Source organism: Osmerus mordax, chromosome 11 (assembly GCF_038355195.1).
Source record: "Osmerus mordax isolate fOsmMor3 chromosome 11, fOsmMor3.pri, whole genome shotgun sequence".
Lineage (NCBI taxonomy): Eukaryota > Metazoa > Chordata > Actinopteri > Osmeriformes > Osmeridae > Osmerus > Osmerus mordax.
This window is the reverse complement of record NC_090060.1, coordinates 6937190-6951019: the sequence shown is the minus strand read 5'-3', so window position 1 is coordinate 6951019 and position 13830 is coordinate 6937190. Positions and strand designations below refer to the sequence as shown.

Genomic DNA, 13830 nt, shown 5'->3' with positions numbered 1-13830 from the left:
TCTCTGTCTGTTGGTTTGTCTGCCTGTCGGTCTGCCGGTCTTTCCAACAGTCTGTCTGTCAATCTGGTAGATGGATGAATAGATGGAGTGTGGCAAAAGGGAAGTAGATGGAAAGAGAGGGAAGGAGAGAGGAGGGCATGAAAGAGTAGATCTGAAGGAGGAGGACCTCTTAAGGTCTCTGGCTGTTTATCAATGTTTTTTTCCGTTCTTGTGTTCTTGCAAACTCGTTTGACGTCATCTTTCATTGCCCAAGTACGGTTCCAATCCAAAGAACACAAGTCACCAAGAACGGAAAAAGTACCCAGAAATGTTCTTGATCCGCCCCTTCTATCGAGGATGCATCGGATGGTGACTTGGTCAGCGAGAACACATCTGATTTCCAAGAAGTCATTGCAAGAACACAAGCATCTCAAATTGTTCTCCGTCTTAACGGTCTTGAAAGACCGTTCTTGCAAGACGCTTGGCAACACCGTTCTTCTCAAGAACGCAAGTACATTCTTAGCGTTCTTCGGATTGATAAACAGCCTGTGTTTCTGTCCCCCTCATTTCCTCCTTCCATCCTTCCATCCTTTCATCCTTCCATCCTCTCATCCTTCCATCCTTTCATCCTTCCATCCTTTTATTCCCTCTTTCATCTCCCGCCTGAAGGCGGAAGAAGTTCGTCCCAGACAAAGACATAATCATTCTCAGACCCCTTTCTACTTCCTCTGCAATCTGTTTCTCACTCCTTCCATCACAATCTGTTTGCTGTCTGGCAATAGTTGATGATGATGTTGAAGATGTTACCCACCCATCTATTGTTGCCCCTGGCGATGGTGCCATGTCAGATTGAGGAGGACTGTTGTCCTGCCTCATGTCGTCATAGTAACGGGCGTGTTCGACGGGCTGTTGTTGTGTTGTTGTTGCATGTACTATTAAAGACCAGCATGTACCAGCATAGGCCAGTATATGGTCTATCAAGGACCAGTACCACATCAGTTTGGACCAAACCAGTATGGACCAGCAAAACCAGTATGGCCTAGTATGAAGCCAGTATGGCCCAGTGCGGACCAGTCCAGCCCCTCCTCTCAGAGGGATTACCAGGCTGAAAGAAGCTCTTTGTTCCGGCCGAGCTGGAACGCCTCCCTTCTCCCTGTGTCTGGAAACAAACACACAGAGTCAACGGAACGACTGAGTAAAGGCCGCTCCGAATACCGTAGCGTTCCCATGTAGCCCCCCCCTCCTTACCCCCTCCATGTTTCAAGGACCGCTGGGGTCATGGAGAGAGACTGAGTCACTCCAGACCAGCAGTCAACCAAGTCTTGAGAGTGCTCCAGCTCTGCTCTGTATCTGTGCCTGGGCTGGGTTAAGCATCAGTGTGTGTGTGTGTGTGTGTGTGTGTGTGTGTGTGTGTGTGTGTGTGTGTGTGTGTGTGTGTGTGTGTGTGTGTGTGTGTGTGTGTGTGTGTGTGTGTAAAGGAGTCAGAGAGAGCAGGTGGTGTGTTTAGTTGGCTGCTGAGAATGGCGTTTTTCCAGCAGTCCTTGCTGTCGGCCAACATGAGTGTGTTTGTGTACGCGTGTATGTGTATGTGTGTGTCTATCTGTGTGTGAGTGTGTATGTGAGCCAGAGGATTTCTACTGCTGGACCATGTGGCACTTCCACACTCCAGAGGTCATTGGAGTGTCAGAGACCCCCCGTCTGTGTCCAGGCAGAAGGACCACAGAAATCAGATCAGCCAGGACAGGGATTCTAACCTCTGCCTTTAGGGACATGTTAATATGTCAGAGGTGGCATCCTTTCAGTCTGAAATGCAGACCCTTGAGTGAGGAAGCAACTCCAGACTATTGAGACACGTCCAGATCTTGTTCTCTTCTCGGGGGGGAATCAGCCTCTGGCCTTGGCCTCAGCCCACAGGAAGTGCTCTGGCCTGACAGGAAGTCCAGTTATAGTGACACTCAGGAACGGTGGTGTCGGCGGTGTCCTGGCTCTGTGTTTGTCATCTTCTTCCTGTCTCTGTCACGCGCTGCTTCCTGCCTCCACTCCTCCTGAGATTCCTGTCTTATCTGCAGGACAACAAACACACAACCACACACCCACACACACACCCACACACACTCACTCACACAGGCGCACACGCACACACACATTCACGCACACACACATGCTGGGAGGCAGAAGTGTCTGTTCTCTGTGACTTGTAATCAGGGGTCAAAGGTCAACTCCTAAGAGACAGAAGAGGAACAGAGGGAGGATGAGAAGAAAGAGAAGAGGAGGAGTGAGAGAGGGACGGAGGTGAAAGAGAATCCTTTGAAGCCCCATACATTCCATAACCCTCATTATGACCTGCAGTAAAAAATATAATTTCCATGATTCTAAAACAGATGTTTTGAATGAATGAAGAGGCATGCATACGTCATGACAAAAGCCCCCTTAGCAGAATGAGACCAGCTTTAAGAAGAGTTGAACAGTTTCTAGACCACTAGAGCAGCACTAGACCAGACCTCAGAGCCATCTCCAGGGCCCCTCGCTACAGACCTCACAGCTATAGTGTCTGAAAATATAAACACATACGTTGGCGGTTTCAGAGGATAACTATTCCATGGATGGGTGTTGCCAACTCGTGTCCTTTATATAAGCTGCTTCGTATACCACACTGAAATTGGCTTGCCTCTCCCTCCCTTCCCTCCCATCCACTCCCAATCCCACTCCCACTCATAAATTTGGTTGTTGCTTTGAGCTAAATTAACTTCTGGCTGTGTACTGCATTCCATGAAACAAACAGTTTAGATTGGTGTGTCTCTGTGGAGGTTCAGATGTATGACAACAGCCTGTTTTGGTCGCTGATGTTGTGTTCCTTCCAGATATTTCCTATCATGATGATGCTGGTAGCCGAGCAGTGTTTAAGCGTTGCTACAATGCTCAGCTCATAAAACCATTTCACCAGCGGCTTTAACCCTCCAACATTATTGCAACACCACACAGAAGATGCGGGTCATTCTTCATTTAGGTTCGGCCGTTTGGTTCATTGTCTCTTGTTTGTTCGTTCTCTCGTATCCGGGGCCTGGCCGGTTCATGACTTACTCCCACTGTGTCATTCTGCACATTTCTGTGGTCTGCTTCTAAAACAGAAGGTGTCATTTGACCTGCCACAGCCACATCATTCTGCACATTTCTGTGGTCTGCTTCTAAAACAGAAGGTGTCATTTGACCTGCCACAGCCACATTCAAACACTGAGGGACACAGCAGAATGGAACTACTGTATAACCATAACCATACACCTTCAATGCCTGTGTGTGTGTGTGTGTGTGTCAGTGAGTGAGTGTGTGTGTGTCAGTGAGTGTGTGAGTGAGTGTCTGAGGGAGTGTTTGTGTGTTAGTGAGAATAGATGTGTGTGTGTGTGTGTGTGTGCTCCACTGGTGCTCAGTGTGAGTTCCCAGAGACTGAAGACACAGAGGGGGTCACAGACGTTTCTAATGAAGAGAAACTGTAGTCTGGAGGAGTCTCCCATGTTACCAGGGCTGTGAGGAGAGGAGCAGTGACATCAGCTAGATAGATGGTTGCTTCTCCAGCTCCTAGCTCAAGAATAAACAGACTCAGCCATGACCTCACCAGGAAGACCATCCAATGATCTCATCAGCTCATCTTATCTGCCCTTCTCTGCTCCTCTGGAGTCTTAGATTCTGCAGAAACACTATGGAAACACTGTTGTGTCTGTGTGTGTGTGAGTGGGGAAAAGAGAGACAGAGTGAGAGAGACAGAGGGAGGTAGAGAGAGAAGAGAGGGAGAAAGAAAGAAAGACAGAGTTCCAGGCCTGTCCAGCAACAAGGCCTGTTGTTTGGAGAATGCCATCGCCTCTCTCTCTCTCCTCCAACGTGTTCTCTCCGCACACTCTCCTTCTGACCCCCATCCATTCTGCTTCTTTATTCACCCCCTCCATCTCTCCCTCTCCCTCTACCTCTACCTCTACCTCTAGCTCTCCCTCTTTCTCCTTCCATCCCTCCTCCCTCCCTTCCTTCCTCTCCCTTTCATTGTCCCTATTGTCTTCTTCAAGCTTCTCTCTTTTCATCTCTCCATCTGTGTGTGTGTCTGCTGTCGGCTCCTGCGGCCGCCCATCAGGCTGGTATGTGTATCTTGGTTCACCTGGACATGCTCAGACAGGCTCCGCCGCTCAAACGGGAGCAGGGAGAGAGACCGTCGACCGGGGGGGGGGGGGGGAACTACAGCACGGAGAGAGAAGAAAGGAAGAGGAAAGGAAAGAGAGAAGAGGCCAGTGAGAGAGGACAGCAGGTCGAGAGACATCGTCTTAGCAGCAGACGGTACAGGCGAGAGAGGAGAAAGGATAGGAAAGGAAGGAGAGAGAGAAAGAGGGGGAAGAACAGAAGAGTGAGGAAAGAGAAACTGGCTGGTCAGCTCAGCTAGTGGAGAGAGTGAGTGCTGCTGTGAGTGCTGCTCTCTGTGTGTTGAGCTCGTCTGGGAGAAGCTGACAGTGACTCTACTATGGAGGCTCTTTACCTACTGGACAACTGGAGACAGGTAACCACACCTGTCAGGGACTGGAAAGCACAGTTCCTCCAGACCCAGCGTCCAGTAGGTCTAGTTGAAACTCTTGCATAGGTTTTTGTGTTTGTGTCTTTCGTTCTATGGGGATCGTGTGGATGTTTCCTGAGGACCAGCAGGCAGGAGGATCTGCAACGTGAAGGCGGTCAGGGTGAATGTGATGAGGCAGAGCTTTGGGAGAGCTCCCTAAATCTGTTTTTCAGAAGAAGGGAACATCAGAAACATATTTTCCAACCCCGAAGATGTTTAATTACCCTGGAAACACTCAGAGTTACGGCTGTGGTTGTGTGTTTTGTCAAGGTTTTTGTGCCCTAATGTGCCCACAAGCTTCTCCTATCTCACATAATGCCTGTTAAGTGTTTTCTCACATGTCGGCCGGTGATCTGGTCACACATGGTCAAATATAGACATTTAGTCATTTATTTTTTATTTTTTTAGACATGGAACATTATTCACCAGCATCAACTTGTTGGCTGACATGGAGAGGAAAAACACCAAATCACTGAATAAGTGAAAAGGAATGTGTTGGATGCTGTGTGAGTGTGTGTGTGTGGAGAGAGATAGAGACAGGCTGACAGCCAGACTGCCGTGCAATGAATGTGTCAGACCTCCAGGGAAATCCACCCTATAATGAGTGTGTGTGTGTGTTTGTACGTGTGTGTGTCTGCATGCATGCATGTGAGTGTATGCATGCGGTCACATGTCTGCATGCATGCATTTGAGTTTGTGAGTTTGTGTGTTTGTGTGGTGTGTTTGGCGCAAGCTGAGAGGAGATTATCGGCTGTGTGTTTACAAAGCCTGTCTCCAACGTGTGTGTTCAGTGTGGTGGTGGTGTGTGTGTGGTGGTCCCAGTCAGGACTGCCTACGTCTGCGTCATTGTGAAATGTGTGTGTGTAGGTGTGTGTGTGTTACCATAAGCCCTGCGCATTTACATGTTTGTTTGCCATGTGGCCAGTCAGCAGAAGCTTCCAATGTTCTCTAGGTTCTCAGGCCAGAGTACAGACTCACAGGTGTGTGTGTTGTCAACAGGATATCCATGTGTCAGAGGGAGTGATTGATAACCCAGTGGACATGGACAGCCTGAACCGGAACATTCCACCAGAGTGTGTTCGTCAGAGCCACCAGGTCCTACAGGTGAGATGGTGCACAACACTGCTACAATTCTTTCTTTCCTTCCTTCTTTCTTTTCTTTCTATCTTTTTCTTTCTTTCCTTCTACTTTTCTGGGAAAAGTAGTTCCTTTTGTCCTTCCTTTTGTTTTCCCAGGCTGAGTGACCAGGTTTGATAAGAGGACAGTTCAAGGCCCCCTAAGACTGGATAACCAAAACAATAGGCTTGTTAACAACAAGTTCCAACTGCTGCATGTAAATCCCTGCAGTAGAACTTGTGTTTTCCTTTCTGACCCCAGACACTACATCAGTCTATGAGACAGCTGAATCATCACCTGTGACACTCACATACGATAAACCTAACCATGACCATAAGCAGGTGGTGAAAAGTGTTTAAACAGACAGTGTCAGCAAATTACACACACACACACACACATTCATACAAACACTTACATCTCCTGCAATGCTACAAATGTAGAGCTGGAGAAATGGATAGAGAGAGTACGAGAAAGAGAGAGAGGGAGAGACAGAGGGAGAGAGCAACATTGAGAAACAGGAAACAAAGAGAGAGAGAGACAGAGCAAAAGAGAGATGGTGGGACAGAGGGAGAGAGAGAGAAAAAAAGAAGGCGAGAGAGAGAGATAGAATTGGGCAGTCATGTCCCTGACAGCCACAGGGGAGCAGCATTATCCTGCAGATTATCACAAACTCCCTCTTCACTCATCTCTACAGTCTCTCATCTCTACAGTCTCTCATCTTTACAGTCTCTCATCTCTACAGTCTCTCATCTCTACAGTCTCTCATCTTTACAGTCTCTCATCTCTAAAGTCTCTCATCTCTACAGTCTCTCATCTCTACAGTCTCTCATCTCTAAAGTCTCTCATCTCTACAGTCTCTCATCTTTACAGTCTCTCATCTCTACAGTCTCTCATCTCTACAGTCTCTCATCTTTACAATTTCTCATCTCTAAAGTCTCTCAGCTCTACAGTCTCTCATCTCTACAGTCTCTCATCTCTAAAGTCTCTCATCTCTACAGTCTCTCATCTCTAAAGTCTCTCATCTCTACAGTCTCTCATCTCTAAAGTCTCTCATCTCTACAGTCTCTCATCTCTACAGTCTCTCATCTGTACAGTCTCTTATCTCTACATTCTCTCATCTCTACAGTCAATCTCGCAGCCTCCCAGTCTATCAACCTCCCAGGCTTCCAGCCTCTCATTCCCTCAGCCTCCCAGCCTTTCTACCTCTCTGCCCCTCTGCCCCTCTGCCCCCCCCCCCACACACACAAGTATATGTCTGGTATAGACTCTGGTATAGACTTGATAACCCAGGCCAAGCCACCATGCTCTACCACCCAGAGAAGCTGCCTTAGAGACTTGTCTGCCAACAATAGAGCCGGCGTCTCTACTCCCATTTAGACCAGAGAAGAGGAAACTGTGGACACTTCGGAGGGTTCTCCATGACGCTACATGCTCATCTACAGAGCTGATCTACAGAGCGCATCTCAGCGTGGGCTCCAACATCTGCAGAGTCTCTTAATTGCAGCCCTCAGTTTGTCTTCCCTTTTTTTTCTGGCGGGTGCCGTTACCATGACAACCCTCCTCTCTCGCTGTGCCGGCGGACCGTTATGGCGTTTCGCTCCATGGGGGGGGGGCGGGGGGGGGGGGGGGGGGGGGGGCGACACACACTCTCTCACTGTGTAACCAGCCATATGTAAACAGCACACGGGGCCAGCTGGGGTAATAACTGGGTGTAGTGACACAGAGAATACATTCATGGACTCCTTCAGCCTGCCTGATAATTTAGAGAGGAGAGAATTTAAAGAGGAGATTAAAAAAACTGATAAACTCAGGTTAACTGCCATTTTGTTAACAGCGCAAAATCTTGGCTAACTGCTCCTGAATAGCAGGGTTGGACAAACAAAGTTTTGTTTCGCAGATGCAATGTTACAGGTGGTAGGACAGGAGGGAAGTCTGTTGTAGATCTGACAGAGGTCTTCCTGAACACATTGTCTGAACTAAGAGAGGTCAGAGTTCAATGCTTCTCTACTGTCATGCTGAACTCATTAATACACTCTATAAACTGATGCACCCAATGAAAAATACACTCCTGAAAGGCAATCTGTTCTATGTAATTCCTAACATTTATAATGGGACTAATTGACTGTCTGTCTCTCTGTCTGTCTCTCTGTCTGTCTGCCTGTCACTCAATCTTTCTGTCTGTCTGCCCTTCCATCTTTCTGTGTGTCTGCCTGTCTGTCTGCTGTTCCATCTCTAGAGTACTCCTCTGGACCTGATTGAGACTGGGAAGGGGTTGAAGTTCCAGGCGGAGCGCCCCCATCTGGTGAGCCTGGGTAGTGGTCGCCTCAGCACAGCCATCACCTTGCTGCCCCTCCCTGAAGGTGACCACACTCCACCTCCCTCTCCCAGTGTGTGTGTTTGGGTGTGTGTGGGTGTCTGTGGGTGTGTGTGTGTACATGTGTGTGTGTGTGTGTGGGTGTGTGTGTCTGTGGGTACCTGTGTGTGTCTGTGGGTGTGGGTGTGTGTGTCTGTGGGTGTGTGCATAGATGTGTATGTGTGTGTGATGAGAAGTTAAGGCTAACTATTATTTTAACGTGAAGTGATCAAATGTTCTCCATTTCACTCTGCTTTCCTTCAGTTTTCTGCATTGAGGCATAATGTATGTGTGCATGTATGTGTGTGTGTATGTGTGTGTGTCATGATGAGTGCCCACAAACTAATATGTGTGTGTGTGTGAGAGAGAGAGAGAGAGAGAGAGAGAGAGAGAGAGAGAGAGAGAGAGAGAGAGAGAGAGAGAGAGAGAGAGTATGAGCGTGTTTGTGTGCGATGAGTTCACACTATCTAACATGCTCATGTGAAGTGAGTGTGTGTGATGGGTTCACACGTGGTGCTGGATACTTCCTGTCCTCGTCAACAAGGACAGCCCTGTCTGCACTGCTGCTCTGCCTCAGTAAATTCCACACACCAGCCCTTGGGGAACGCAGACAAAGGGGCAAAAAGCTGGGACACAGGCACACACACTGGGACACAGGCACACACACTGGGACCCAGGCACACACACTGGGACCCAGGCACACACACTGGGACCCAGGCACACACACTGGGACCCAGGCACACATACTGGGACACAGGCACACACAGTACTCTCCATCAGAAGGTGTGATATGACATGACCCTGTTGCCACCTCTATGTCTGACCGTGTGCTGTCATTGTGTAACTCCTGTCCGTCTGCCCATTTGTTTGTCCATCTGTCCGCCTCTGTGTCTCCATCCCTGTCCGTCTTGCCGATGGCCCACAGTGAGATTCATGTTCAGGGTCCTGTGTGTGTGTGTGTGTGTGTCTGTGTCCAAGGTAGATGGGGGAGGATCACACTCTGCCGTGACATTCTGTTGGCTTTTCTCTCCTCGTCTGCTGACTCAGAGCCGACGAGGGCTGACTGGTCCCCGGTGTGTGGTGTGTGTGTGTGTTGGGATTTTGTCTATGGTAGTGTTTTTGTGTCTGCATACTTGTACAGTATGTGCATGTGTCAGTGTTTGTGTTATGTTCAGAGTATGTGTGTGTGCTCAGATGTGTCTGTGTGTTGTGTGTGTGCATGTGCAGGCTCGTGGGTGTGTGTCGGTACTGAGGTATGGTCCCAGAGAGGTTTACCTTGGTTGCCAGATTCAACATGTTACTGTGACACAGGGGCCCGGGTAGGGGCAAGGGGCCTGGGCTGGGGGCTGGGGGCTGGGCTACTGGGGTCTAGAGGGCTGGGGGCTGAGGGGTAAGGGGTATCCATCCTCACCTTTTACAACTAACTTTCTAACTGAACTATCCCTATAATAGTTACTGTATATACACACAAATATACAATGCATATCTTGTCATAGCAGCAGTGTAAATGTAAAAGATAAGATGTTGGTGTTCATGTATTAAGGTGTGTTTGTGTTTGTACCCCCCAGGAAGAACCACGCTGGGTCATGGCCCCATGGACATCAGCATCCAGGGGCCAGGGTTGGCAGCCCAGCACTGCTACATAGAGAACCGAGGAGGGCTCATCACCCTCCACCCCTGTGGAAACACCTGCGCCATCGATGGCCTCTCAGTCACCCAGCCCACACGCCTGTCTCAAGGTAGGACAACACTGTCTCTGTGTCTGTGTCCTCCCTCCTCCCTCCCCTCCCCTCCTCGCCTCTCCTTTCCAAATTCTTAGTGACTCATTCCCAAGTTAGACTGTTTTGATTGGTCGTGGCTCACAAACTCGGAGGCTAATGTTTCACCGGGTCACAAAGAACAACAACCAGCCTTGTCTGTTTGTCGTGACCATGAGTGTATCAGTGGGAGATCAATAGCTGTTAGTGGCTGTCTAAGCAGCTTCTCCAGCCCCCAGAGAGATGGGGGAGGGAGCCCCAGGAAGGAAGGGTGTGTGTGTAGGATATCTACCCAGAGCCTGGAGCTTCTTACCCCACCTAGACCTGGCTCAGCTATCTGTTCCTGGAGGGGGTGCTGGTCTAATTAACTGTTAATGTGTTACCTCCACAGTCAGCCTAACTCGACCCACACAGGCACACACACACACACGCATGCACACAAATACAAACACACACACACACACACACACAACAGAGTCTGTGACTTATTGATGATCCCTTTAAAGCCTTCTAGCTCCAGGCTGGTTCACTGTTTGTGACTGAATTAATTAATAGATGAATGAATAGTTGAAAGAATGGATGGATGAATATATGAATGTAAATGAATGGATGTACAAACAAACAAACAAATGAATGAATCTCTAATTGAGTCAGAAGAGTTGGATAGCAGATAGCGTTTGTTTGTGTTGAAGATAACAACCAGCCTGAACCCTGGCCCTGAGAACTATCTTGCTAAGAAAAGTTGACAGTGTGTGTGTGTGTTATGCAAGTGTTGCAGATGTGAGCATGGTCTTGTGTGAGAGCTGCTGGTGTGTGACTTGAGCGTGTGATGTATGTGTGTGCGTGTGTGTGATTAGAGCTTGACACTAGTCATGATTCGTCATAGCTCTCACAGGAAGCTGCTGCTGCTCAGCTCATCCCTGGAATCCTGGAGTTACCCTGAAGTTGGGGGTTCTGGTCTCTGTCAGCCCTCTATCTACATTCCTGTCTGTCTGTTCTTTTGTCTTTGTCTTTCTAAACTGTATGTCTGTCTATCTGTCTGTTTATCTGTCTGCCTGTCCATCTGTCATGTGTATGTCTGTCAGTGTATATCTTTCTGTACATGTATTTGCCTGCCTCTCCATCTGTCAATATATCTGTTCATCTGTTTATCTGTTAGTCTGTACACCTGCCTGCCTGTCCATCTGTCTGTGTATGTGTCTACCTATCTGTTTAACTGCCTGCCTTCCTGTCCATCTGTCTGTGTATGTGTCTACCTATCTGTTTATGTCTGCCTGTCTGTCTGCTGCTGGCCTCCAAACCTGCATTCTGTACTGAGAAACCTGAGCGTGCAAACTGCTATAAATACCCCCCTCTCTTACCCCGGGGCAGGTCTCTCTATACCCCTGTTTAAAGCCAGAGTAACGGCTGTGAGGAAGAAGAGGGGGATCTTCATCAGGGTAACAGGGAGAGCTGTGGTCCAGTCTGGGAGGACAGGGTGTGTCAGTGATGGGGGAAGATGTTGGTATTCGGTGATAAGGAGGACGGGATCTCTCACTCAGTGGGTCCTCCTGAGGTTTCTTCCATTTTTCTCTTTGACAATTTTTGGGGAGTTTGTCTTTTTCTTCTCTGGGGGTCGAGGTTGGTTGTAGACAGGGGGGGTCGAGGTTGGTTGAAGACAGGGGCATTGGGGGTTTTTCACACTTGAAATCGACAAATGTGTCCCCGTCACTTTTGACTAAGAATAGAAACGGCTGCATCCTCAGAAAAAAAAAGCTGTAAAAACGGTCTGTACATATAAATGTGCTTTGATTATTGCATCCTTTCTCTCTGTTTACGTTGGCCCAGCAGATTTGACAGGGAAATGGAAAGCTGTATGGTACAGAGGGGAGGGGGTGAATCAGAGTGTGAATTATACAATGACAATCGGGGGGGGTTACGATTACAGGTAAGAACGATATATAAATGTATCGACCCCCCCCCCCCCCAACCTGTTGTATTACCTCTTTTGGGGGGGTCCAAGTCTTAATTAAGGGGGTCAACCCCCCCCAAACCCCCCCCGTAATTCGAACCCTGAGGTGAATGTGTCTGAATCATCAGAAGCAGAGCATGACTCCATGTCCCCAGGTGAAGGCTGGTTTAGTCAGTCAGTGTTGCACAATAAGGAAATTAGTGGAGAACATGACCGTCTTTAGGGAGAGAGACAGCTACTCGGCTCCCTGTGAAAGCACTGACTCAAGGCTCCTGCACCCCACCCCCCTCCCCCTTCACTCCCTCCTGCCGGCTCAACCCCCTTTCTCTCTTACTCTCCGGGGTGAGAAATTAGTTTGAGCCGGTGTCAGAGACAGCTGTTCAACTACCTTCCCCGCTGCCACGAGCCGCAGCAAACAGGCATGCGTGTTGTGGAGTTTAGTGAAGCTTCCGTAGAGAAAGAAGGACAAGGACAATGAGCTGCGCGGCAGAACACAATGGACACAAAAGACTACGTTGAACTGTAAAACTAATACAGCACTGATTATGCGGTGGGGGCTTTTTCACGGAATCTTGGATCAACTAAAACGTTGCGGCTGCGGTGTTCTTTGCAAGCTAGCGGACAACTCCTTTCAGAACTCATAACGTGACGAAAACCAGGGTAATATTATCATAACAAAAGGGATCGCGTCAGTGAAGACCAGCATCACCACCCTCTTGTTCTTGCAACAATAATTTGCCGTATAGGAAAAACACGTGGCTTGTTTTAAAGGAGCGGTTGCGATGATACCAGCGGAGAGAGAGTGGAGATTCATTCATCAGATTTAAAGTAAGTGTTTTTTTTTTAAATCATGAAATAATAATAAGCGCGTTTGAGAGGTTGAAAGACGGTTTCTAAATCCCCGCGTATCTTTTTTCTATGAATACACTGTGCGTGTAGACACAGCCTTAGCAGAATAGTCGTATTCATCATAAAAAAGCTGAATGAAACGTAGGCCTATTTAATTATATCAAATTTGATCAGATGCTGTACACATCCACACCTGAAAGTTTGATTCAAGGTGCACAACCTAAAAGGCTGCTCTACAACATGCACCAAAATACAGTACCAATGCCTTTAAAGACATGGGCTCAGCTTAAACACGGGTTCAGACAGGCACAACCACATCTCTCAACCACTTGAAGACGGCTTACGTTCCGCCCCTGAACTAAACTAGAGGATACTTGTTCTGAGGTGTCTTTCTGCACATGCGACAGCTAATCCATCCCAACTTCCTCCTTCTTCACGTGAGGTCTGTTTATAACATTTACACTGGTCTAGAATGCCCTGGCAAAGACCTCGTGATGACAGAGCAGAGATAGCCCCTCGGTCTCTCCCTCTCTAGTCCTCTTTCTCTCTAGCTTCTGTTTCACAGCTATTCCTGGTGATCAGTGTGACCTAAGCATAGCTGGTAACCATGTCTGAGACTGGATATAGCCTTGTCCCCCACTCATACAGGCTATCTACCCACGCCCTGCTCTGTCCTCACTCTGTCAGGGGTGTAGGTTTGACTTGAAAGGTGTGCATGTGTTTGAGTGTGAATGTGTGTGTGTGGTGGCAAATCTTTCCCCGATCACATACTGTGATTTAAAAAGTGAGTCAATAGTCAGACCAAAATATGAAAATACATTGGGGGCAGGGGCATAGCCAGGACATTATTTCTGGGGGGGCCAGCTCTGGCCAGTCTTTTATTTGGGGTGGCACTTGATTGTCAAAAACTGCTATTTTAAAACTCACACACTGCATCACTCAAAACAGCAGTTTTTTAAGTGGTTAGCTGCTAGTCTCCATTGAAGCGCTGTCAGAATGCAGGTACGTTGGTTTGTGTCTTGCGCTGTTGATGGCGGCGTGGCCCAACATGTTGCGAATATGGGGCTTGTAGCGTAAGTGACAAATGACAATATAAGACAACTTCAGAAAAAAAATACTAATGCATTTATTTCAGCTTTATACCGTTTCTGTTCAGGAGGGTTTAAAAAATATATATTAATTTTTTGTGAAGTTGGGGGGGGCTGGCAGGGTGGCCATTCTCTGACCAATGGTGGCC

General features: G+C 48.1%; 1 protein-coding gene across 3 annotated transcripts in view; it reads left to right on the top strand.

The window, feature by feature from the left end:
* Window positions 1-4272: 4272 nt before the first annotated feature.
* Window positions 4273-13830, top strand: part of phldb1b (pleckstrin homology-like domain, family B, member 1b) — a 44112-nt gene continuing 34554 nt past the window's right edge. For all 3 annotated transcript variants that reach the window (XM_067246086.1, XM_067246085.1, XM_067246084.1), the window contains exons 1-4: window positions 4273-4513; window positions 5567-5671; window positions 7920-8043; window positions 9605-9775. In XM_067246086.1, coding sequence (XP_067102187.1) covers window positions 4478-4513; window positions 5567-5671; window positions 7920-8043; window positions 9605-9775 — 436 coding nt within the window. In that variant the 5' untranslated portion in view covers window positions 4273-4477. The remainder of the gene's footprint in view (window positions 4514-5566; window positions 5672-7919; window positions 8044-9604; window positions 9776-13830) is intronic.